Source organism: Schistocerca nitens, chromosome 3, assembly GCF_023898315.1.
Source record: "Schistocerca nitens isolate TAMUIC-IGC-003100 chromosome 3, iqSchNite1.1, whole genome shotgun sequence".
Lineage (NCBI taxonomy): Eukaryota > Metazoa > Arthropoda > Insecta > Orthoptera > Acrididae > Schistocerca > Schistocerca nitens.
In genome coordinates this window covers 754,377,983-754,402,784 of record NC_064616.1, presented here as the reverse complement: position 1 = coordinate 754,402,784, position 24,802 = coordinate 754,377,983, and the positions used below count along the sequence as shown (strand labels likewise).

The 24,802-nt window shown below is 43.2% G+C and overlaps 1 protein-coding gene across 1 annotated transcript in view; it reads left to right on the top strand.

The window, feature by feature from the left end:
- The window catches only part of LOC126249749 (uncharacterized), a 535,036-nt gene that overhangs the window by 69,458 nt on the left and 440,776 nt on the right, over nucleotides 1–24,802 (top strand). The window contains exon 2 of the mRNA XM_049951429.1: nucleotides 948–1,083. Within this exon, the coding sequence (XP_049807386.1) occupies nucleotides 948–1,083 (136 nt within the window). The remainder of the gene's footprint in view (nucleotides 1–947; nucleotides 1,084–24,802) is intronic.

The window sequence follows — 24,802 nt, the reverse complement described above, 5'->3', positions numbered from 1 at the left end:
GCACAGTGGTTAATTTTCACCAAGTGAGGTCTTCGCAGGATGTGGGTACTGCGATGTTTGCGTACGTCTGGTTATGATTAACCGTTAAGATACGCTCGTCTGGAGATACATTGGGTCGAAAGTTAAACGAAGGGTACCGGTTTGAAGGGTAAAAAGTGCTAAGGCAAGAGCGAAGGGAAAAAAACCTCTGCTATAGTCGTGTCGGGTAGCAAGCAGCAGGAGCGGATTGCTTGCTTTCTGCGACAAATCATTCAAGGGTTAAGTAAGTGAGTGGTGGGTATCATGCAGGCAGATGCCTTTGACGTTGCGAGGCGTTGCTACTTGGCGGCTGCAGCTGGGTACCGGCATTGACTTCTCATCCAGTATCAGCATACCTCTAATAGTTGGGTTCATCATCGGTCGATGCCCGATATGTCATATGCCGGATTCGCAGTGTAGAGTAGTGTTGGCGGTTTGTCTGTGAGTTAGTGTGCGAGTTTATCGGCTTCCCTGCTGTTGCCTGTTGGTCGGCTGTGATAGCAGCTGGCACATCCAGTCAGTATTGCTGATGTGCAGAGGCTGGCCTATGTTGTCGCTTGTAAGTGTTTGTTAGCTGCTATGCCCTATGCTATGTCTTTGGTCGCTTATGCTTTCACCTATGGTTGTGATGGATGTTCTCCTGAAGCTTGGAAGGTAGGAGATACTACGGAAGTAAAGCTGTGAGGGTGCGACATGAGTCGTGCTTAGTTAGCTCAGTCGTCAGATCACTCGCCGACGGAAGGTAGAGGTCTCAGGTTCGAGTGCCGGCCCGCACACGGTTTCAACCAGTTAGGAAGTTTCCAATCACCAGACATTCATCTGCAGATTAAAAATTTATTCTGGAAAGCTCCTAGCTCCCTTCCTGTGTCTTATGTAGTACATAACCAGAATTTAAATTGCCTTTTCTGAGCTAGGCGGTGCTTTTGCAGACTGCTACGAGCGCACGGCGATCGGGCAGCGGCTGCCGGCCTCGTTGGTGCGCCGCACGGCGCCCATACAGCTGGTGTCCGAGTGCGAGGCGCAGTGCGACCGGGACCTCGACAAGTGCAACGCCTTCAGCTTTGGGTACGGCCTGCCGCATCACGTCCTACTTCCAGTCATTAAGCATGTGGCTGCAGTACGTCGCAAGCAATCTTTTTTTTTTTTTATTGAAGATGAAACTGTAATCATCTATATGATCTTCTACGCCGTCGTGCTGAAAAGTAATGCCTCCGAATTTTTTATGTGAAAAACCTTAGAGATTTTTAAATAAAGCAGACTTCATTAACATTTTACATCTTTATTCTTCACATCTACACATTTATAGCTCTCTGCCGCGAGAGAGATGCAAATTCCATCGTGTAACATCGAGGTGTGTAACGTAATTATGTCGGTGCATGAGAAACAGCGTGCTGTTATCGAGTTCCGAATGCGAAAAGTCCGTCCGCACATCGATCACCCTCTACTTCAACATGACAATGCCAGACCACACACGAGCGCTACGACATCTACAACAGTTCGATGCCTTGGGTTAATTGTCATCGATCATTCTCCATACAGTCCCGACTTGGCCTCGTCCAATTTTCACCTGTTTCCAAAATTTAAAGAACGCCTTCGAGGACTTCACATTGATAGCAATGAAGCTGTGCAAGCAGAGGTGAGGTTTTGACTCCGTTGGGAGAAATACGTTCGTTGCTGGACGGCTAGCTTGTGAACTAAATATGTAGGCGTGAATGATAAAGACACGGTATGCTAATAACGTCCGTTTTATTTAAAAAGCTTAAACAACTTTTACATAAAAAATTCGGAGGCATTACTTTTCAACGCGGTCTCGTAGGTTTAAGACCATATCAGTTTTTTTTTTTGTTAGTGTACTTCTTCATTAATTTTCTCTCGCTGCTTACTATTACTTGTGTGGCACAATTACATTAGCAACACACCATATTAAATGTGATCCATGTTCACAATATTTCAAACCAGTAAGATTTTCATAATTTTGAATCGTTTGTGCCCGTAGAATTGATATGCTGCACGTTGTAAATGAGTTTATTACATGTTCATACCACTAGCTACATCAAATAAATGTGTCAACAGTCCAGATATTTTCGCTCTAATGTCAAAGGAAAGAAAAAATTATTTATAGGAAAATTCATTAGATGCGAATATATATACAGGGTGGTCCATTGATCGTGACCGGGCCAAATATCTCACAAAATAAGCGTCAAACGAAAAAACTACAAAGAACGAAACTTGTCTAGCTTGAAGGAGGAAACCAGATGGCGCAATGGTTGGCCCGCTAGATGGCGCTGCCATAGGTCAAAAGGGTATCAACTGCGTTTTTCTTTTTTTTTTAATAGGAACACCCATTTTTTATTACATATTCGTGTAGTACGTAAAGAAATATGACTGTTTTAGTTGGAGGCTCACAATTTTAGACGAACAGTTGGTAACAGGTAGCTTTTTAAATGAAAATGCAGAACATAGGTACGTTTGAATATTTTATTTCGGTTGTTCCAATGTGATACATGTACCTTTGTGAACTTATCATTTCTGAGAACGCATGCTGTTACAGCGTGATTACCTGTAAATACCACATTAATGCAATAAATGCTCAAAATGATGTCCGTCAACTTCAATGCATTTGGCAATACGTGTAACGACATTCCTCTCAACAGCGAGTAGTTCGCCTTCCTTAATGTTCGCACATGCATTGACAGTGCGCTGACTCATGTTTTCAGACGTTGTCGGTGGATCACGATAGCAAATATCCTTCAACTTTCCCCAAAGAAAGAAATCCGGACACGCCAGATCCGGTTAACGTGCGGGCCATGGTATGGTGCTTCGACGACCAATCCACCTGTCATGAAATATGCTATTCAGTACCGCTTCAACCGCACGCGAGCTATGTGCCAGACATCCATCATGTTGGAAGTACATCGCCATTCTGTCATGCAGTGAAACATCTTGTAGTAATATCGGTAGAACATTACGTAGAAAATCAGCATACATTGCTCCATTTAGATTGCCATCGATAAAATGGGGGCCAATTATCCTTCCTCCCATAATGCCGCACCATACATTAACCCGCCAAGGTCGCTGATGTTCCACTTGTCGCAGCCATCGTGGATTTTCCGTTGCCCAATAGTGCATATTATGCCGGTTTACGTTACGTTTGGTGAATGACGCTTCGTCGCTAAATAGAACGCGTCCAAAAAATCTGTCATCGTCCCGTAATTTCTCTTGTGCCCAGGGGAAGAACTGTACACGAGTTCAAAGTCATCGCCATGCAATTCCTGGTGCACAGAAATATGGTACGGGTGCAGTCGATGTTGATGTAGCATTCTCAACACCGACCTTTTTGAGATTCCCGATTCTCGCGCAATTTGTCTGCTACTGATGTGCGGATTAGCCGCGACGGCAGATAAAACACCTACTTGGGCATCAGCATTTGTTGCAGGTCGTGGTTGACGTTTCACATGTGGCTAAACACTTCCTGTTTCCTTAAATAACGTAACTATCCGGCGAACGGTCCGGACACTTGGATGATGTCGTCCAGGATACCGAGCAACTTACGTACGACACGCCCGTTGGGCATTTTGATCACAATAGCCATACATCAACACGATATCAACCTTTTCGCAATTGGTAAACGGTCCATTTTAACACGGGTAATGTATCACGAAGCAAATACCGTCCGCACTGGCGGAATGTTACGTGATACCACGTACTTATACGTTTGTGACTATTACAGCGCCATCTATCACAAAGCGAAAAAAGTGGTCCAACTAAAAAATTCATATTTCATTACGTACTACACAAATATGTAATAAAAATGGGGGTTCCTATTTTAAAAAACGCGGTTGATCTCCGTTTCACCTATGGCAGCGCCATCTAGCAGGCCAACCATAGCGCCATCTAGTTTCCCCCTTCAAGCTACAAGAGTGTCGTTCTTTGTAGTTTTTTCGTTTGATGCTTATTTCCTGAGATATTTGGCCCGGTCACTATCATTGGGCCACCCTGTATATACGCCACTGGCCATAAAATTGCTATACCAAGACGAAATGCAGATGATAAACGGGTATTCATTGGACAAATATATTATACCAGAACTGACATGTGATTACATTTTCACGCAGTTTGGGTGCATAGATCCTGAGAAATCAGTACCCAGAACAACCACCTCTGGCCATAATAAAGGCCTTGATACGCCTGGGAAATGAGTCAAACAGAGCTTGGATGGCTTGTACAGGTACAGCTGCCCATGCAGCTTCAACACGATACCACAGTTCATCAAGAGTAGTGACTGGGGTATTGTGACGAGCCAGTTGCTCGGCCACCATTGACCAGACGTTTTCAATTGGTGAGAGGTCTGGAGAATGTGCTGGCCATGGCAGCAGTTGAACATTTTCTGTATCCAGAAAGGCCGTTAGGACCTGCAACATGCAGTCGTGCATTATCCTGCCGCAATGTAGGGTTTCGCAGGGATCGAATGCAGGGTAGAGCTACGGGTCGTAACACATCTGAAATGTAACGTCCACTGTTCAAATTGCGCCGGCCGCGGTGGCCATGCGGTTCTAGGCGCTTCAGTCCGGAACCGCGCGAATTCTACGGTCGCAGGTTCGAATCCTGCCCCGGGCATTGATGTGTGTGATGTTCTTAGGATAGTTAGGTTTAAGTAGTTCTAAGTTCTAGGGGACTGATGACCTCAGATGTTAAGTCCCATAGTGCTCAGAGCCATTTGAACCATTTGAACCATTTGTTCAAATTGCCGTCAATGCGAACAAGAGGTGATCGAGTCCTGTAACCAATGGCACCCCATACCATCACGCCGGGTGATACGCAATATGGCGATGACGAATACACACTTACAATGTGCGTTCACCGCGATGTCGCCAAACACGAATGCGACCATCATTATGCTGTAAACAGAACCTGGATTCGTCCGAAAAAATGACGTTTTGCCTTTCGTGCACCCAGGTTTGTCGTTGAGTACACCATCGTAGGCGCTCCTGTCTGTGATACAGCGTCAAGGGTAACCACAGCCATGGTCTCCGAGATGATAGTCCATGCTGCTGCAAACTTCGTCGAGCTGTTCGTGCAGATGGTTATTGTCTTGCAAACGTCACCATCTGTTGACACAGGGATCAAGACGTGTCTGCACGATCCGTTACAGCCATGTGGATAAGATGCCTGTCATCTCGACTGCTAGTGTTAGGAGGCCGTTGGGATCCAGCACGGCGTTTCGTATTACCCTCCTGAACTCACCGATTCCATATTCTGCTAACAGTCATTGGATCTCGACCAACGCGAGCAGTAATCTCGCGATACGATGAACCGCAGTCGCGATAGGCTACAATCCGACCTTTATCAAAGTCGGAAACGTCATGGTACGTATTTCTCCTCCTTACGCGAGGCATCACAACAACGTTTCACAAGGCAACGCCGGTCAACTGCTGTTTGTGTATGACAAATCGGTTGGAAACTTTCCTCATGTCAACGCGTTGTAGGTGTCGCCACCGGCGCCAACCTTGTGTGAATGCTCTGAAAAGCTAATCATTTGCATATCACAGCATCTTCTTCCTGTCGGCTAAATTTCGCGTCTGTAGCACGTCATCTTCGTGGTGTAGCAATTTTAATGTCCTGAAGATATGCGAGAGAGAATTGCCAGAGCATGTGCTTCGATAAGTCCCGAAATGACAAGGAATACCACTCAAAAAATGGTTCAAATGGCTCTGAGCACCATGGGACTTAACATCTATGGTCATCAGTCCCTTAGAACTTAGAACTACTTAAACCTAACTAACCTAAGGACAGCACACAACACCCAGTCATCACGAGAATACCACTCAGTCCATGATAAGAAGATTGCAGCACGGCATTGATAATAATGGTCATCACTTCGAACACCTTCTGTAAATGGACGTTCATGCCACCTTTTTTACCTTCATTGACCTTCAAAGACCTTGCGTTACACATCACTGGATTCGTCTCGATAGCCGCTGACGGAAAATAAGTACCAAACTATAGCATCTCATTAAAAAAAAAAAAAAAAAGACAGCAACAAAGTTGACCTTCATATCTGTGACGCGACCCCAACTAGCAACAAAAAACTGTCATATTATTACCCCCGTTGTCCCAAGCAACTTTTGTCTCACAAACTTTTCAGCTACTATCATACGTTCGGAGTTATTCTAGGTGACAGTAGTTAGTGACTCACCCTGTATATAAAGAACTAGGAGATCTTTGAAATGTAGGTTGATTCTTGTTACATAAACGTGACTCTGTTTATTTTATTTACTTTCGCTGTCAGCCTTTCTCAGCGCCCAAGATACATGAAAATAAATATCTCCTTCCTCGTGATATATCAAGGTGGCGAGTGATGCTTCTCTCTGTGTCTCGATGATTTTGCTAATGTTTTAATTTCGCGATTATAAATTAGAAAATATTAGTAATTTAGAAAAGAAAAAAGCAAATAGGAAAGAAGAGATAAGATGATTGCCCAACACCTTCAGTGATAGGAAATTTGCGAGAGAACAGACACCAAGCATTCATACAATTGATTCCCCTCGATGGGAAGGGGGAAGCACAATATCGTTCGACCTCCTGCGGGAATTTCAAACTAGCGAGCGTTGAGGACATGGATGAGGACAGTGGATAGGTGCTGACTGTTGGGAATGTGGGTCGGCGGGGAGCGTGCCGAGATAGTCCGTTCATTTGCGACAAACACTGTGTCCGGGTGGCACATTGGTTAACGCAACTGCCTAACGCACATCGTCTGACCTGCGCCGGTGTTCGTGTAGTCTGGACACTGGGGCGTCAAATGGTCGCCTCTTCCCTCCGCGCCCCTGCAGCCAAGACTCATGCGATAGTCAGGGTCAAAGGAGGGACAATCGCCTACCTTCCTTGAGTGGGGGACAAATCGCGGTTTGGCCTTTGGATCCTCCTACAGAATGAACATGTGGTGATTGAACGGCGTCCACGCTACAGCGCCTATTTCGCCAATCACCACCGTGGGGTTTTGCGCGATCCGCCGCTCAGCTTGAATGTGCCTGGAATGGTTGACTTCACTGCTGCTGCGATGCATTACTAACACTTTCCTCACGTTATTTGAAGCGCCTGGCGGGCGCAGTGCCTGATACCGCACTGTCCTTGTTTTCCATTCCCGTCTCTCCTATCTGCCACTTGTGTGACACACCATGAAATTTCATGGTTACAGTTAAGTATCTCCTTCCCTGACAGTCACTTCTTGTCATCTTCCGGTTGATTGGTGGTGTTGGACCGTCTCATGTTTCAATAAATAAATAAATATATAAGTAAATGGAAAATAAACGAATAAAAGTGGTCAGAGCGAAAAAAACAGTAAGCAGGAGATCCCATGCTCGAGTCCCGGTGCGCCACATATTTTCACTTGTCGCTGCCGATTCCTCATGAAGTACCGATGCAGCTGATATCAATTCCTTCCCTTTCCTCTCCTCCCGCCCTCCCCCCCCCCCCCCACCACCACCTGCAGTTTGCGTAATAGAAGAGATGTGTTTCACAGTAGTGAAGACGGACATGTGTATGTTACGGCGTGGATACCACAGGGCAAAGGGGTGGGGTGTGAGTCCAGAAACGATAAGCATCATACACGTTTTTTGTTTGTATGCTTAGAGTTGTTCTGCACACCAAAAATACACACTCAATGGCGTATATTTATTAAAGTATCAGTCCCGATGTCTATAAAAATGGGAGAGGACACTCCCAAACGAACAGCACAGTCCAACACCGACAGCCGTATGGAAGGACGTGATAATGTTACCATAGGGTGGAGGGTCGTCGTAATGCATGCATAGATGGATTTGATATCGATTTAAAAGAACAGAGACAGGCATTTTCATAAAATAATACGCACAGTCTAGACTGTGACCGCCAATTCTTAATATCTTGCTTAGGCGACGGTCAACAACATGTACAAATTTTCGAAAATGCACAACACTATGCTGTCTTTAATAATGTTATTTTATTTTGCTACCGTTTTCGGTTCCGAACCATCAGCAACGGCAGGAAAATTATCACAGATGTATCACATATCATACATGCTTTAATATAAATTACCACAGGAGATCATAATTGCCAAAATGAAATAAAATAAAAAATTGGAACAAGATTAAAAATATGACAAATTGACTCAATTCTTATCTAACCCTGCAGCTATGCACACTCTTCAGTGGTAGTAAACGTCTCATAACTCATTATTTTACACGAGTCTACCAATACAACGAATCTGTGTAAACTATTTCCACGTTAAATAATTAAAGTTATAGACAGCAGGATAATATTTTGCATCTGACCGCAACCTTTCAAACACAATTTAGTCGATAGTTTGTATCGGTAACAAAAGTCTCTGAGTAAAGACCCAAGGTGGCAGCACTTTCAGGCATACACTCTAAGCGTGGATGTAATTACACTATTTTGGGTGTGTACTGCGACGTGGATGCCCCAGAGTCAACGGTAGGGTGAATGTGACTTTTTTTTCTTTTGGTGTGCGTAGTGTTGCTCAACACACCAAAATGCGTACTAATGGAGAAAAATCAGTTTTAACACCTCCCAGATTCAATAGCAAAAGTGCAATTGCTTATTATTTCTTAAACGATGGTGCATGACGATGAAATGTTAAACATTAAAAACCAAAGGACGATGACAGTCATCACTTTGGTAGTCCACCTGTTACAGATCACGTCATGGGTAAATGCGGATAATTTTGCTCCTCAAGAGATAGTGCATACTCATGACTACAACTCTGCTAAACTACCTCCAGTACATGGCACACTTCTTGCTGAAAATAAACTACCCATCTGACGTAAACGCATATGGTAGGAATCGAAAAAAATGTTACTTCATCTGATGAGATTTCGCTATATCAGTTTTTAATGCAGTGACACCTCTGTCTTCTTCATTCAAGGTATGGCACATAACACCGAAGGAATATGTATTTGCATTTAATTACGTTGTGAAATTTGCATTTCAAAATTGAGAGGACCCAATATAAATGCTAATCCCCTTGTGTTTCGATCATAGCTTTGAACCAAGCCGGAACAACGCTGATACAGTGTAGATGACTTCCGATGCGGCCGAGTAAAAGGAGAAAATTTGTCAGTCGGAAATATGAAAAACACGTCATGTAAAAGTCCGGGCTAGAACTGTGAATTTTTGCACAGTGATCAAAACAATAACGATGTCAGACTGTCATATCATATTAACTGAGATGCTCAAGAGATGGAAGGACAATTTTGCTCCTATAGAATAAGTCAGTAACGAGAGATAAACCCATAATAACTTTCTCCAAAACTTTAAGTAGTCACTGTGAACGGACAGATGAAATTAACGACATTATTGACAAGTTCCTCATAAACATTATGTTGCTTCTCGAGAAAAGCAATTTGCAGCTTAAAAGCCTTCGGACATTTGGAAATAGTTACCACTTTCCGCTACTGCTACTCATTGCAAATCTCTGTACGGTTATGCTGGAATAGACTATGAGCAAGCCGTGACATTAGTGGCTTCCTATAGTTTCTCTTGGGGATACTTGCATTGATATTCTTCTAATGGCTGTCTTTGTTCAACGCGGCTTAGAAAATTCTCGGCATGTTTAACAGGACTGAAGCTAGGAAGCAAACTGACCGTGGTAATTTAGTAATAACTTCAGCTTGTGGGATCTAGTCATCCAACTGAACTACGTCTCGGCGAGCATCGCTGTTCATAAAAAGAGAATAAACGATAACAGTGCTTAGATTCGGACAACTTTCTTGGTATGTCTTGAGTCGTGAATGGACCGTTCCGGATAACGAGAGGGATGGTACGTTGGTCAGTGCTGATTTTCGCTCTCACAATTATTCGTCACCTCAGCACTGGGAAGATTCACACATACTGTACCCCAGGTTGCATGGTTAGATTCTAAAGCGTGACTCATCAGAGAGCAAAACACGACTACATTAGGTGTGTATCCCCACTGTCGGTGTTTCTCTACCCAGCGCCTTCTGGCCAGACGGTCTCGTTCTGTCAACGAAGTGCTCACGATTTGTTTAGATGCCAGCTTCAGAAAGACGAATGCGTACGGTTTGGGTCGACTTTCCGCTACTGCTACTCATTGCAAATCTCTGTACGGTTATGCTGGAATAGACTATGAGCAAGCCGTGACATTAGTGGCTTCCTATAGTTTCTCTTGGGGATACTTGCATTGATATTCTTCTAATGGCTGTCTTTGTTCAACGCGGCTCCACAGACGTCAAACCGGAAAAAGTTGTCACCTAGAGTTACTATACACGTGTAGTGCCTCACATAACTATCTAGCAGTAGCAGAATTGCAGACCAATTATTTTACATTAATTCAATCAGTACATCGCTTCTTTCTACGTAAATCTTGCGAAAATACCTTGAAGATAAAATTATAAATATTTTAACTCGCACAGTGCTTTCAAAAAACCATTATTCCCGAAGACCATTCACCACTGGAACAAGAACAGTGGGAGTGAAAGTGGTATGCGTAGCCTCCGCCACACTCCATAATGTGTCTTCGAAGTATAGATGTAGATTATTGTTAATGTTCAAAACTGTAACTAAACTCTCAGATATTAAGTAAAGTTAAGGCGATGTTTTTATGGCCCTGAGGAGTCGACATGCAGAGTATAAACTATAACCGTTAATAAGTTACCACAGTGGTGTAGGTGACGTCCAGACAAACAGATTGAGCCAGGACAGTAATTGTCTATAAAGCCGGAGAACAACCTGAAATTGGCGTACAAAACTCACCTAAACTGCAGCCCATGCTCGCCAAGTAAGATTTTTGGCTGAAATTGTCCATCATTTTCTAGTGCCTTTGTTCTGCATCGGCATGGTTATTAACGGGTTTGGCATGGTTAATTTAAGGGGTAGTCAGATGCTCTTCCTGTCGATACCCCTTGTGGTCTAGTGGATAGCGTTGCTGCCTCTGGACCACGGGGTCCCGGGTTCGATTTCAGGCCGGTTTGGGAATTTTCCCCGCCCGGGGACTGGGTGTTTGTGTCGTCCTCATCATTTCATTATCGTCATCATCTTTCGTGACAATGGCTAGATTGGACTGTGTAGAAAAATTGGACAGTGTAATAATTGGGACTTTGTACGGGAGTTGATGACCTCGCAGTTGAGCGCCCCACAAACCATCATCATCATCATCATCCTGTCGCTATCCCGTTACGGAATATGTGTGCCACCCCCTCCCCAAATGTCTGCGTGTCACGTGAAAGTTAGTGGAAATTTTCTACTTTTCTAAATGTTTGCGAGTGATATAACTGACGCGGAAATTGAATATCAGGCCGGCATTCACCGCATGGGATGTTGGAAACTGCCTGAAAACATATCCAGGTCAGCCGGCACGCCGACGATCGTCGTCAGTCTGCAGGTTGGATTCGATAGGGGGCCGGCGCATCTCCCCATCCCGGAAACGGCACTTTAACACGCACGGCTTATCAGGCTGGGTTGGAAAAACTCCTCCTTCAGTATTAGAAACCCCTTGTTCCTCGACTTAGAAAATGTAACATTGAAGTTTGTCTAAATTTAACTTCAAAATATTGTGAATTTTAACAATGAAATTAACAATTAAATCTTTTTTTTTTTATCTGGCCCTCTTACTACGAAGTACTGTGCTTGTAAGGATTAAGTTTAAATCGAATTGTTAACGGAATTAGTTTTTGTATAACTTTTACAAAAGTCTTTTTTTTCTTTCATTACCCTCACGAGAAAGTTTAAATCAGTAACCGTAACGATATAGGCGACTAAGTCGGTAGCTTAAGAGAGGGAGACTAGATTGGGAATCTTGTGCGTTGCGCATGCGCTGTAGGTTAGGTGGCTTTTGGAGGCCAATTTGAGGTTATTTTCCGGCTACGTAGACTACGAAAGTCCCCTGTCATATTGTTCATCTCGACTTCCCCTACACCAGTGTGATACGTTGTAAAGAGTTATCGTTTACGCCCTGTGTATCTGCGTGAAGTGCGTAAAGTACAATCGTATTGTTGCACAATATGACTAACTACACTCCTGTCATTAGTTATTGGTAGTATATAGTACCATGATTCGAGGTATGTTTATCGTTGTTTTTGTAGGCGAGTAAATGAGAGAAACGATATTTTTCCAAACAACCCAGAGCTAATAGAGAGCATCATGTCTGATACAGGGATTAGTGATCACAAGGTCGTTGTAGCTAGGCTCAATACCGTTTCTTCCAAATCCACCAGAAACAAACGCAAAATAATTTTATTTAAAAAAGCGGATAAAGTGTCACTAGAAGCCTTCCTAAGAGACAATCTCCATTCCTTCCGAACTGACTATGCAAATGTAGACGAGATGTGGCTCAAATTCAGAGATATAGTAGCAACAGCAATTGAGAGATTCATACCTCATAAATTGGTAAGAGATGGAACTGATCCCCCATGGTACACAAAACAGGTCCGAACGCTGTTGCAGAGGCAACGGAAAAAGCATGCGAAGTTCAGAAGAACGCGAAATCCCGAAGATTGGCTAAAATTTACAGACGCGCGAAATTTGACACGGACTTCAATGCGAGATGCCTTTAATAGGTTCCACAAAGAAACATTGTCTCGAAATTTGGAAGAAAATCTGAAGAAATTCTGGTCGTATGTAAAGTACACAAGCGGCAAGACGCAGTCAATATCCTCGCTGCGCAGTGCCGATGGTACTGTTACCGACGACTGTGCCGCTAAAGCGGAGTTATTGAACACAGATTTCCGAAATTCCTTCACCAGGGAAGACGAATGGAATATTCCAGAATTTGAAACACGAACAGCTGCTAGCATGAGTTTCTTAGAAGTAGATACCTTAGGGGTTGCGAAGCAACTCAAATCGCTTGATACGGGCAAGTCTTCAGATCCAGATTGTATACCGATTAGGTTCCTTTCAGATTACGCTGATACCATAGCTCCCTAATTAGCAATCATATACAACCGCTCGCTCACCGATAGATCTGTACCTACAGACTGGAAAATTGTTCAGGCCGCACCAATGTTTAAGAAGGGTAGTAGGAGTAATCCATCGAACTACAGACCTATATCATTGACGTCAGTTTGCGGTAGGGTTTTGGAGCATATACTGTATTCAAACATTATGAATCACCTCGAAGGGAACGATCTATTGATACGTAATCAGCATGGTTTCAGAAAACATCGTTCTTGTGCAACGCAGCTAGCTCTTTATTCGCGCGAAGTAATGGCCGCTATCGACAGGGGATCTCAGGTTGATTCCGTATTTCTAGATTTCCGGAAAGCTTTTAACACCGTTCCTCACAAGCGACTTCTAATCAAGCTGCGGGCCTATGGGGTATCGTCTCAGTTGTGAGACTGGATTCGTGATTTCCTGTCAGGAAGGTCGCAGTTCGTAGTAACAGACGGAAAATCATCGAGTAAAACTGAAGTGATATCCGGTGTTCCCCAGGGAAGCGTCCTGGGACCTCTGCTGTTGCCGGCCGGTGTGGCCGTGCGGTTCTAGGCGCTTCAGTCTGGAACCGCGTGACCGCTACGGTCGCAGGTTCGAATCCTGCCTCGGGCATGGATGTGTGTGATGTCCTTAGGTTAGTTAGGTTTAAGTAGTTCTGAGTTCTAGGGGACTGATGACCACAGATGTTAAGTCCCATAGTGCTCAGAGCCATTTGAACCATTTTGAACCTCTGCTGTTCCTGATCTATATAAATGACCTGGGTGACAATCTGAGCAGTTCTCTTAGGTTGTTCGCAGGTGATGATGTAATTTACCGTCTAGTAAGGTCATCCGAAGACCAGTATCAGCTGCAAAAAGATTGCTGTATGGTGTGGCAGGTGGCAGTTGACGCTAAATAACGAAAAGTGTGAGGTGATCCACATGAGTTCCAAAAGAAATCCGTTGGAATTCGATTACTCGATAAATCGTACAATTCTCAAGGCTGTCAATTCAACTAAGTACCTGGGTGTTGAAATTACGAAAAACTTCAGTTGGAAAGACCACATAGATAATATTGTGGGGAAGGCGAGCCAAAGGTTGCGTTTCATTGGCAGGACACTTAGAAGATGCAACAAGTCCACTAAAGAGACAGCTTACACTACACTCGTTCGTTCTCTGTTAGAATATTGCTGCGCGGTGTGGGGTCCTTACCAGGTGGGGTTGACGGAGGACATCGAAAGGGTGCAAAAAAGGCAGCTCGTTTTGTATTATCACGTAATAGGGGAGAGAGAGTGGCAGATATGATACGAGAGTTGGGATGGAAGTCATTAAAGCAAAGACGTTTTTCTTCGCGACAAGATCTATTTACGAAATTTCAGTCACCGACAAAATATTTTGTTGAACCCAACCTACACAGATAGGGATGATCATCAAAATAAAATAAGAGAAATCAGAGCTCGAACAGAAAGGTTTAGGTGTTCGTTTTTCCCGCGCGCTGTTCGGGAGTGGAATGGTAGAGAGATAGTATGATTGTGGTTCGATGAACCCTCCGCCAAGCACTTAAATGTGAATTGCAGAGTAATCATGTAGATGTAGATGTAGCTGCTCATTTCAGAACATTCGTGAAGTAAGACTCCACTTGTGACAAAGAAACGGAGAGCCTCACAATGAACCTAAATTTAGAACCCTGACTTTTGCCTTCCATGCTAGAGCTCCAGACAATAGTTCATATGCGTCAAACCAAATGCATCTCCGCTCAAATATTCCAGATTTTGGGATGATATCAGCGAAATATTGTGAAACATCGCTAAATGCCGAATTCATTTGTTGTTGTTGTTGTGGTTTTCCGTAGGAAGACTAGTTTGATGCAGCTCTCCATGCTGCTTTGTCCTGTGCAAGAATCTTCATCTCCGAATAACTACTGCAACCTACATCCTTCCGGATCTGGTTACTATATTCATCTTTTGGTCCCCTTCTGCGGTTTTTACACCCCATCGCCACTCCCTCAGATGCTAAACTGGTTATCCCTTGATGTCTCAGACTGCGTCCTATCAACCGATCCCTTCTTTTAGTGAAGCTGTGTCACAAGTTTCTTGTCTTCCCAATTAAATTCAGTATCTCGTCATTATTTACGCGATCTACTCATCTAATCTTCAAAAGTCTTCCGTAGCACCACATTTCAAAAGCCTGTATTCTTTTCTTCTCTAAACTATTTATCGTTTGTGTTTTCCTTCCGTACATGGCTGCACCCCAGACAAATACCTTCAGAAAAGACTCCCTAACACGTAAATCTACATTCGATGGCAACAAATTTCTCTTCTTCAGAAACACTTTCCTTGCCATTACCAATCCTCATTTTATACGCTCTCGGTCTTGGCCATGATCAATTATTTTGCCTCCCAATTAGCAAAACTCATGTCCTGCTTTTTGTGTCTCGTTTCCCAATCTAATTCCCTCAGCAATGTTTTATTTAATTGGACTACATTCCATTATCCTTGTTTTGTTTTTGTTGATGTTCATCTTACATCCTCTTCTCAAGACGCTGTTCATTCCGTTCAACTGCTCTTCCAAGTCCTTTGCCGTCTCTGATAGAATACAATGTCATCGCCAAACCTCTAAGTTTTTATTTCTTCTTCCTGAACTTTGATTCATACTCGAGATTTTTCTTTAGATTGCTTTACAGCTTGCTTAATGTAGAGATTGAATAACTTCGGGGACGGGCTGCAACCCTGTCTCACACCCTTCTCATACACTGCTTCCCTTTCATGCCGTTCTAGTGTCTGTACAAGATATAAACAACCTTTAGGTCCCTGTATTTTACCCCTGCTACCTTTAGAATTTCTAAGAGAGTTTTCCAGTCGAAAGCTTTCTCAGTTAAAAGATTTCTCTAAGTCAATATTATAGCGGAATATTCCTATTCGACAACAAGCAGTTGATTAATAACTCGCATTCCTTTTGATCTTAGTCCCAAAAGGGAGAAAATGCAATTCGTCAGGCTGTTTTGCTATTTTAATCTTGATTAGGATGTGAAGCAGGCAGGAACATTGTCTTACAATGTGGAGATTTCATAATAAATCAGCTAAACGTATAGCAGTGAATCAAAAGAATCCAGTCCGACGAAATCTGTGTTGAAAGCTAGGATGTGACCTTCATGCTAGTTGAATTTCACGGCAGGCAGCAGCCTTTGGACAGGCATTAGCTTAGATACGGGAGGCCAAGGTTAGTGGCCCGCAGTTACCGCCACCTGATTACGTTCAAAGCTGACCCTCGGCAGATGTTGTTACCTGTGAGGAGTGCCAAACTGCCACGATAAAAAGAACTGGCTCACGGATTCGTCGACGATCAGGTTAATTCTTCTCCAATGCATAGGTGATGTCTTGTATATTCTCTATGGGCCTCTGTTGTGTTTAAATATCCTTATAAATAATATTTTCCTATTTTAAACATTGTGTAAAAGATCTGCTCCTAGACGACGTGATGTTTTACGGTCCATGCCATACGATTATGCGCCTGTGAAAAGACACATGTAGTACCAGTTCTGTACATGGGATGGCACTGTCCTCTCCAGCAGGTGTCCTGGCAGACGAATTATGCAGTGTTTTTTTTTTTCTCCACATTGTATCCCTTCGCCTGGAGAATCCATGAAAGGTTCCGAGACACTAAACTTGCCTTCGTATCGTCATCTTTGTCCATTGCTGATCTGGCCTGCTCTGCTATATTGTACAGGGTGATTCAAAAAGAATACCACAACTTTAAAAATGTGTATTTAATGAAAGAAACATAATATAACCTTCTGTTATACATCATTACAAAGAGTATTTAAAAAGGCTTTTATCCCTCAAAAACAAGTTCAGAGATGTTCAATATGGCCCCCTCCAGACACTCGAGCAATATCAACCCGATACTCCAACTCGTTCCACACTCTCTGTAGCATATCAGGCGTAACAGTTTGGATAGCTGCTGTTATTTCTCGTTTCAAATCATCAATGGTGGCTGGGAGAGGTGGCCGAAACACCATATCCTTAACATACCCCCATAAGAAAAAATCGCAGGGGGTAAGATCAGGGCTTCTTGGAGGCCAGTGATGAAGTGCTCTGTCACGGGCTGCCTGGCGGCCGATCCATCGCCTCGGGTAGTTGACGTTCAGGTAGTTACGGACAGATAAGTGCCAATGTGGTGGCGCTCCATCCTGCTGAAATATGAATTGTTGTGCTTCTTGCTCGAGCTGAGGGAACAGCCAATTCTCTAACATCTCCAGATACTGTAGTCCAGTTACAGTAGCACCTTCGAAGAAAAAGGGACCAAAAACTTTATTGGCTGAAATGGCACAGAAAACGTTCACCTTAGGCGAGTCACGTTCATACTGAGTTGTTTCCCGCGGATTCTCAGTGCCCCATATACAGACATTGTGACGGTTGGCTTTCCCGTTAGTGTGGAAAGCTTTCTGTTGAGCGGTCGCCATCTTAGCATCAACTGACGCTGACGCCTAGTCAACAGCGCCTCAAGCGAACAAATGTACAACTAAATGAAACTTTATAGCTCCCTTAATTCGCCGACAGATAGTGCTTAGCTCTGCCAATTGTCGTTGCAGAGTTTTAAATTCCTAAAGTTGTGGTATTCTTTTTGAATCACCCTGTATAATGAATGGTGTTCAATTAATAGAAACATGACAATGTCCATTTTCCCCTCTAATATGATCTCTTCACAAGTATACTTATTTTTTCAACAGGGCTCATGTTTAAATAATTTATTTAGAAATTAAACATAGTCACAGTTTGATTGAAAATATGGTTATCCGATTACAGAACAACGTGGAAAACTCATACAGGTTTAGCACAACGTACCTTTTCTACGTGTGCTTTTCTTTACACTCTCGGATAGCAAATATTTCATTTATTATAAAGAAATGTGTCAAATGAATAAAAATAGATACAAAGATTGACGCCGAATGTTGTAATAGCTATAAATGTTATATTAAAATGCTCCTTCAGACGAGAACCCAACTGACCATCTAAGTTTATATTTTCCGTGGTTTTTATAAATCGCTTCAGCTGAATGCAAATGTGACCCTTTCAAAAAGAAAATGGACAACTTCCCGTCCTATCCTTACTCATTCCAAGATGATGCTACATGTAATTTCCGTTAATTTATCCGTGATGCTGATGGCTTAGATCCGTGGCTGTGTATCAGACTATTTGAAGAAATATAGCATCAACTACTTTTTTCCAATTTATTTATTTTTTATTTTATTTGACGTTATATATACTTATATATACTTGTATATTATATATACTTATATATTCATCACCAGTAAATATATCTTAGCCGTAATTTCCATGCTGCAGTTGTGTTTGAGTCTATATCTTCTAAGCACTATTTCAGTTGTTTTTTTTTGTGCGTATCACACAAATTTTCATATACACTTTTAAAATGATGCGGCGCTGCAACATTATAGAATTTTTTATAATAATGTAAGAATAATAAAAGTCAGAACCCTGTCTTGGCATTAATACAGTTATAAAAAAGAGACTAGTAGCTGTATTTTTCCGTGTAACCTAATCTCCCTGACTTATATTCTCATCGGCTGACATGGATAGGAATAATAGAGGAATGTGACAAAGTGTTTGGTTTGTGTATAGGCTCGATCAGGGTGCTCTGAAGATCAACCCTTTAGTTATAGTTGGGATCAGATGATAATTGTTTAAGAAACTAATCAAATGTTGATGTCGTCAAACAGGTGAATGTTGCAGACATTACTCTCGGAAATTTACGAGTAGTTGTTCTTTGTAGAGTTAACATTACTAGCAGTGTGTTGAACTATGTAAAATCATGAGGTGTAAGTGACGTCTAGTTCAAAATGGCTCTGAGCACTATGGGACTCAACTTCTGAGGTCATTAGTCCCCTAGAACTTAGAACTAGTTAAACCTAACTAACCTAAGGACATCACAAACATCCATGCCCGAGGCAGGATTCGAACCTGCGACCGTAGCGGTCTTGCGGTTCCAGACTGCAGCGCCTTTAACCGCACGGCCACTTCGGCCGGCCTGACGTCTAGTTGAAATATATGCTTGTCAAGTATTCTCTACCTAATTTATGCATGGTACTTCTTGCTCGATTTATCCAAAATGGAAATGTACAAAGATTTTTATTACTAGCACATTTCCTTAAAGGATAATAAGCCGGACAGCTACTACTAGTTGACATGGTAGCTGCGAAAATAGTAGGCTGACGAATGTTGTTGTACTTGGCTGACCCAGGCGCAAAAATGATCGTATAGCACGTCCTAGGAGGCAGGTACATAGGCTGAACTCTGTAAACAGTAGTGCGTATTTAAGATATTTTAAAGTGCTAATAGGTGTCTTATGGGTACTTTACAAAGCCCCTATCTCCATCAATAGAATCATCTGACTACGTGACCCTGAAGTGTTTCCTGCCTCTGAATAATGATGAATGAGTGTAGTTGACTATTTAACTGATTTTAATTCATTAATGTGATCTTTCGTATATTGAAAGAGTCATTACGTAATTCAGAGAAAGACGCTAAGTAAATTTAGAAATCTAAAAGGAAAGCTAAAAAATTTCAAGACTAGTGAACTCCTGCGCAGAATAAAAGAATAAAACAATAGAAAAATAAAAACAATAAAAGGAGGCTTATACATTTAAATATGAAAATTCTCTTATCACAAATATTCAATTCCCGCAAGTAGGTAGGCAAAGAGAGTTCAACCACAACCACAGAGTGCACTGTTGCCAGATTTCCCCCTCCCTTTGTGGCATCATGTGCTGTTGCCACATTTCCCCCTCCCCGTTGCCCACCCATGTGAAATATGCCAATTTCTCAATGCATAAAATGGTGGGAAATTCAAAATTTGGTGGGAAATTGAGTTTCATCCATTGTTGGGACATAAAAGGGATGTGAAGAGCATTGTTTGTCGATTGATCACTGAAGGATACGAAGATGCCACACACTCATGTGGGGCAGCGTTATCAGCACCGAAAAGACTTTTGAGGGCCCCTCTCCGTTTGGGCAGTTGCTTGAAGGAGGAAGGAAGATTGGGTTTAACGTCCCGTCGACATCGAAGTCATTAGAGTCGGAGTACAAGCTCGGACTGTGTGAAGGATGTGGAAGGAAATCAGCTGTACCCTTTCAAAAGAAGCATCCCAGCATTTGCCTAGTGCGATTTAGGAAAATCACGGAAAAGCTAAATCTGGATGGCTAGACGCGGGTTTGAACCGTCGTCTTCCCAAAAGTGAGTCCAGTGTGCTAAACACTGGGCCATCTCCCTCGGAGCCAATTGGTCGAATCGAACAGTATCCAGATTTGTGGCGTGTCTGGGTGTGACAGTGGCCCAATGTTGGACTACATGAGAACATGAGGACAGGCATACTCACCACCAAGGTTCCAGTTGACGATGTCTGACTACCGCAATGAAGGATCACTGTATTCTGCACCAAGCACATCATAGGCACTTCTCATCTGTGCCTGCCATCTGAGCACAAGTAACGGGCTCCGTGCAATATTTTGTCATTCAGTACCATTGATCAGAGACTGGCCGCAGCTGAACGTTGAATAAACATTTCACGCATAGGCTTCTGTTAACATAACAACACTAACGGCTGCGTTTAGTGTGGTGACGTGACCAGAAAGCATGGACTGCTCGTCGCAATGTATTCACTGCTGATTCGCAGCTCTCCGCCAATCCGGATACTTCCACTGTTTTGAGAGGCGTAACGGTGTCACTTTTCACATCATACTGTGGGAAGCCATCAGATATGACTTCGGGTCATGGCCAGCAGCCATTAAAGGAAGTCTGATGTCACAACAGTATGTTACAGAAATACTGCATCCCCATATGTTACCTTTCATGTGACAGTTTTGTGGTGGCTTTTTCAACGGGACAGTTCATCCACACATGACACGTGTCTCTATAAACTGCCTGCGTGATGTTGAGGTCCAACTGTGGCCAGCAAGAGCCTCAGATCTGCTTGCGATAGAACACGTATGGAACCAGGTCGGATGGCTACTCTGGTCCATTGCTAGTATCCAAGATATCAAGGATCATTTGCAACAGTTTTAAGCCACCTTGCCTCAGGAGATGATTCAACGGCTTCCCAACAGAATCAGTGCATGCGTTCGGGCCACGGGGGTGCAATTTTATACTGATAAGTGGGCTCATACTGCCAAGTTTGTAGTAACTTTGACTCAATTTTTTAATCACCGAAATAACATGGCATACCCTCTCAGCTTTTGAAGTTTCATTTACTTTCTTCCTCCAGTTCTGGTCGCTTCACGTTTTCTTTTCTTTTTTTTTTTTTTTCAACCAGGTGAACTACAGCTCCACCAACAAAATTTCGGAGGTTGTTCAGGGTTGTTTTTTGAGTATTTGGTTCAAGGGACCCGTGGTCTCTGGTGGCTCGTTACAGAGTAATTGCAGTTCATTTAATTTTTTTGTCCTCGTTCATCTTTGTATCTGCATTGAGCTGAAAATATCTGCATAACATTGCAAATGTCGCCGGTATGAACTGTGTGTCTCGTTAGGAAACACTGGTTCCATTCACTCGTGGTACTTGTTGCTGACAACAGTAAGGCCCAGTTCACTTTTCGACCTCAAGATTGTATTCAGCACTGCTCGGTTCTGTAGAGTTTTTCTCTGGCTGAGTTAGCTGTTCCTTAACAGTGATACGCAGCACCTCGTGTATGAATTCACTTAATGTAGTGGAACAGTGGCACTGCGACGGTATGCTATGATGTCTCTTCGACGACAAACCAATTACACTACTTTTGCATCTGTTTGAGGCTTGATGCATCACTCGGTGTTTTATATTGTCATGCTGCAGACTTTTACTCTTTTGAAGATATTTTCCCGTAAGTAAAGGTAACTGTGGTGACAAACTGAATAAATCATAATTACACCACTAATCTGTAAAGAGCCATCGGAGACCACGCGTCCTTTGTACGAAAATGCTCAGCAAATGTCCCTGAATAACCTCAAAGGTTTTTTCAGTGGAGTTTAGATTCACTGTGTATGCAGCATATCTCAAGAGGTATGGTCTATATTCAGGGATATGACAGGAACGATCATTTGAAGCAGAAAATTTTATATGGATGTATGCCCTACTCCGAATGGTTTGCAAGTTACAACACATTTAGAGTACGTTGTTATTAATTTTCTGTACTATTCAGTACACTGTCAGGTTTACACGTGTACAACAGTTAGTAAACATTACTTCATGCGTTTTACAAGTATCAATTGCAAACACACGTTTTTAACACATTTACCTCTAAGCGTTACTGTACACGTCGCATTGCAGCTGCTATACAGCTCTCAATAAATGTTCGAATATCCAACCGTCAAAGTTAGTGCATTTCTACACTTTTGCGAGAACATGTGTTGCTTGGCTGAGTGCGTCTCCAGGTTCCAAAGCGAGAGCAGCAGCGTCAATGATGCGACCAATCATTTCATTTCAGGTATTCACCTTTCGTTTATATACCAACCCCATAAACAAAAATCTAATGGTGTAAGGTCTGGCGATGTTGTTGGCCAGTTAACTGTACTACCACGACCAATCCAGCCTTAGGGTAAGTGTGGTTGAGATGTTCCCTCACACGTATGGTAAAATGTGGAGGGGCATCTTCAAGCCACAAGTACATTGTAGTTCGCGTGGCTACAGGAAAGTTCTCAAGGTGTTCAAGAAACGCTTTTCCAAAAAATGCAAGTAGTTCTGTACCGTCATTAGCTCTTCTGAAATGACTAGACCTGTCGACATGTTGCCAATCAAGTGGCACCAACCACTTACGAAAAATGAACTTGTAAGTAGATTTCTATTGTAAAGTGTGGATTTTCCTGCGGTTATCGATGATCATTACATGTGACGTTGGTTACATTCCGTATTACCGTGGCTCCTTCAGTGAATAGTATTAATGGAAGCCAATGACGACTGCAGTTTAACCAGCAACAAGATTCAAGTCGCGTGCCATGGTCGCCAGTGTGAAGATTGCGAACACGCTGTATGTGAAATGGACGCAAGTTTTCCGTGTGTGGTGTTCGCCATATACGTATCCTTGAAACATGAATACGTGCAGAAAGTCGCCCTGTGTTGGTAGTAGGACTATGCCGCACCATTGCAACAATGTGTTCCTCTTCCTGCACAAGTTATTAAACTACACGTTCAGAAGAAAAATTGGAGCTTGGATGAATACCGCTTTCGTACAAGGTGCTGAAAACTCTGGTAAACCCTCTACGATTAAGGGTTCGACGTGTCGGGAAGCGCCGATGGTATTCTTCGATATCAGTAGGAGCACCATCATCGCAGAAGCAGTAAACATACTCCATATCTGCATATTTTTCATAAGTGTAGATGTCTGGCATTTTAGCCAGCTGGTGTACAAACACAGATGGTACAAATGGCTCTGAGCACTATGGGACTTAACATCTGAGGTCATCAGTCCCCTAGAACTTAGAACTACTTAAACCTAACTAACCTGACATCACACACATCCATGCCCGAGGCAGGATTCGAACCTGCGACCGTAGCAGTCGTGTGGTTCCGGACTGAAGCACCTAGAACCGCTCGGCCACCGTGGCCGGCACAAACACAGTTAACCGATGGTTCTCTCTGATACGATCTCAGTCCCTCGGACTGCTTCAGTCACAACGGGTTATGGACAACTGCGCGTTCTATGGGCTAGTTTAATGGCAGAAAGAAATCCCGAGGAAATGGGCGGAAAGCAACGAGATATGCTGGGTTAGAATGGAACGTCAAAGAGATTAGTTGGGTAAGACACATACGTACGCGCCAGTTGTCCAAAAAGAAAAGTATATGAAATGTGTTCTATCTCGGAAACAATTCGGAATAGGGCATACGTCCATATGGAGATTTTTGCTTCAAATCTTCCTGCCACATCCCTAAATATTGACCATTCCTCCTGGACACCCTGTATGCAGAGTGAAGAAAAATTGTGTCACGAAATTTTAATCTTGGATAGCTGATGCCATTAGGAACCAAAATTACTAATGTTGCGTAGGTCGCAAACGCACAATTTTTAAACTACGGAAACTTGGCGCCACGTGCTCCGATTGGCCGCGGGATTTCCCCGTTGCCAGATGCTCTGGACAACGCATGACAGCGAATGCTTTGCCTGCCGGAGGTCGCGATGTATTCAAGGCTCGGTAGTAGCGCACCAGCCTACGTCCTGCGGTCGAATCCGCCAGGGTCCCGACACATCCATTGTACTTTCATGATAAGACGTACCGGAAACAAACCCGTCAACAGCTGTTAGTTCGCGTGAACTGACAACCATAGCTCTGCCCATCAACCAACAAACAGCAACAGAGCAATCCCACGACCAATAGGAGCGCGTGGCGCCAAGTTTCCCTACTTTAAAAATGGTGCGTTGTCGACCTACACAACATTAGTAATTTTGGTTCCTACTGGCATCAGCTATCCAGGGTTAAAATTTCGTGACACAATTTTTCTCCACCCTGTAGTGTTCTTCAGTCTCACGACTGGTTTGATGCAGCTTACCATGCTACTCTATTCTGTGCAAGCCTCTTCATCTCCGAATAACTGCTGCAATCACATCTATTTGAACTGCTTACCGTAATCGTCTCTTGGTCTCCCTCTCATGGAATGACAAAAAAAAAAAAAATGTTCAAATGTGTGTGAAATCTTATGGGAGTTAACTGCTAAGGTCATCAGTCCCTAAGCTTACACAATACTTAACCTAAATTATCCTAAGGAGAAACACACACACACCCGTGCCCGAGGGAGGACTCGAACCTCCGCTGGAACTAGCCGCACAGTCCATGACTGCAGCGCCCTAGACCGCTCGGCTAATCCCGCGCGGCATGGAATGTCAACT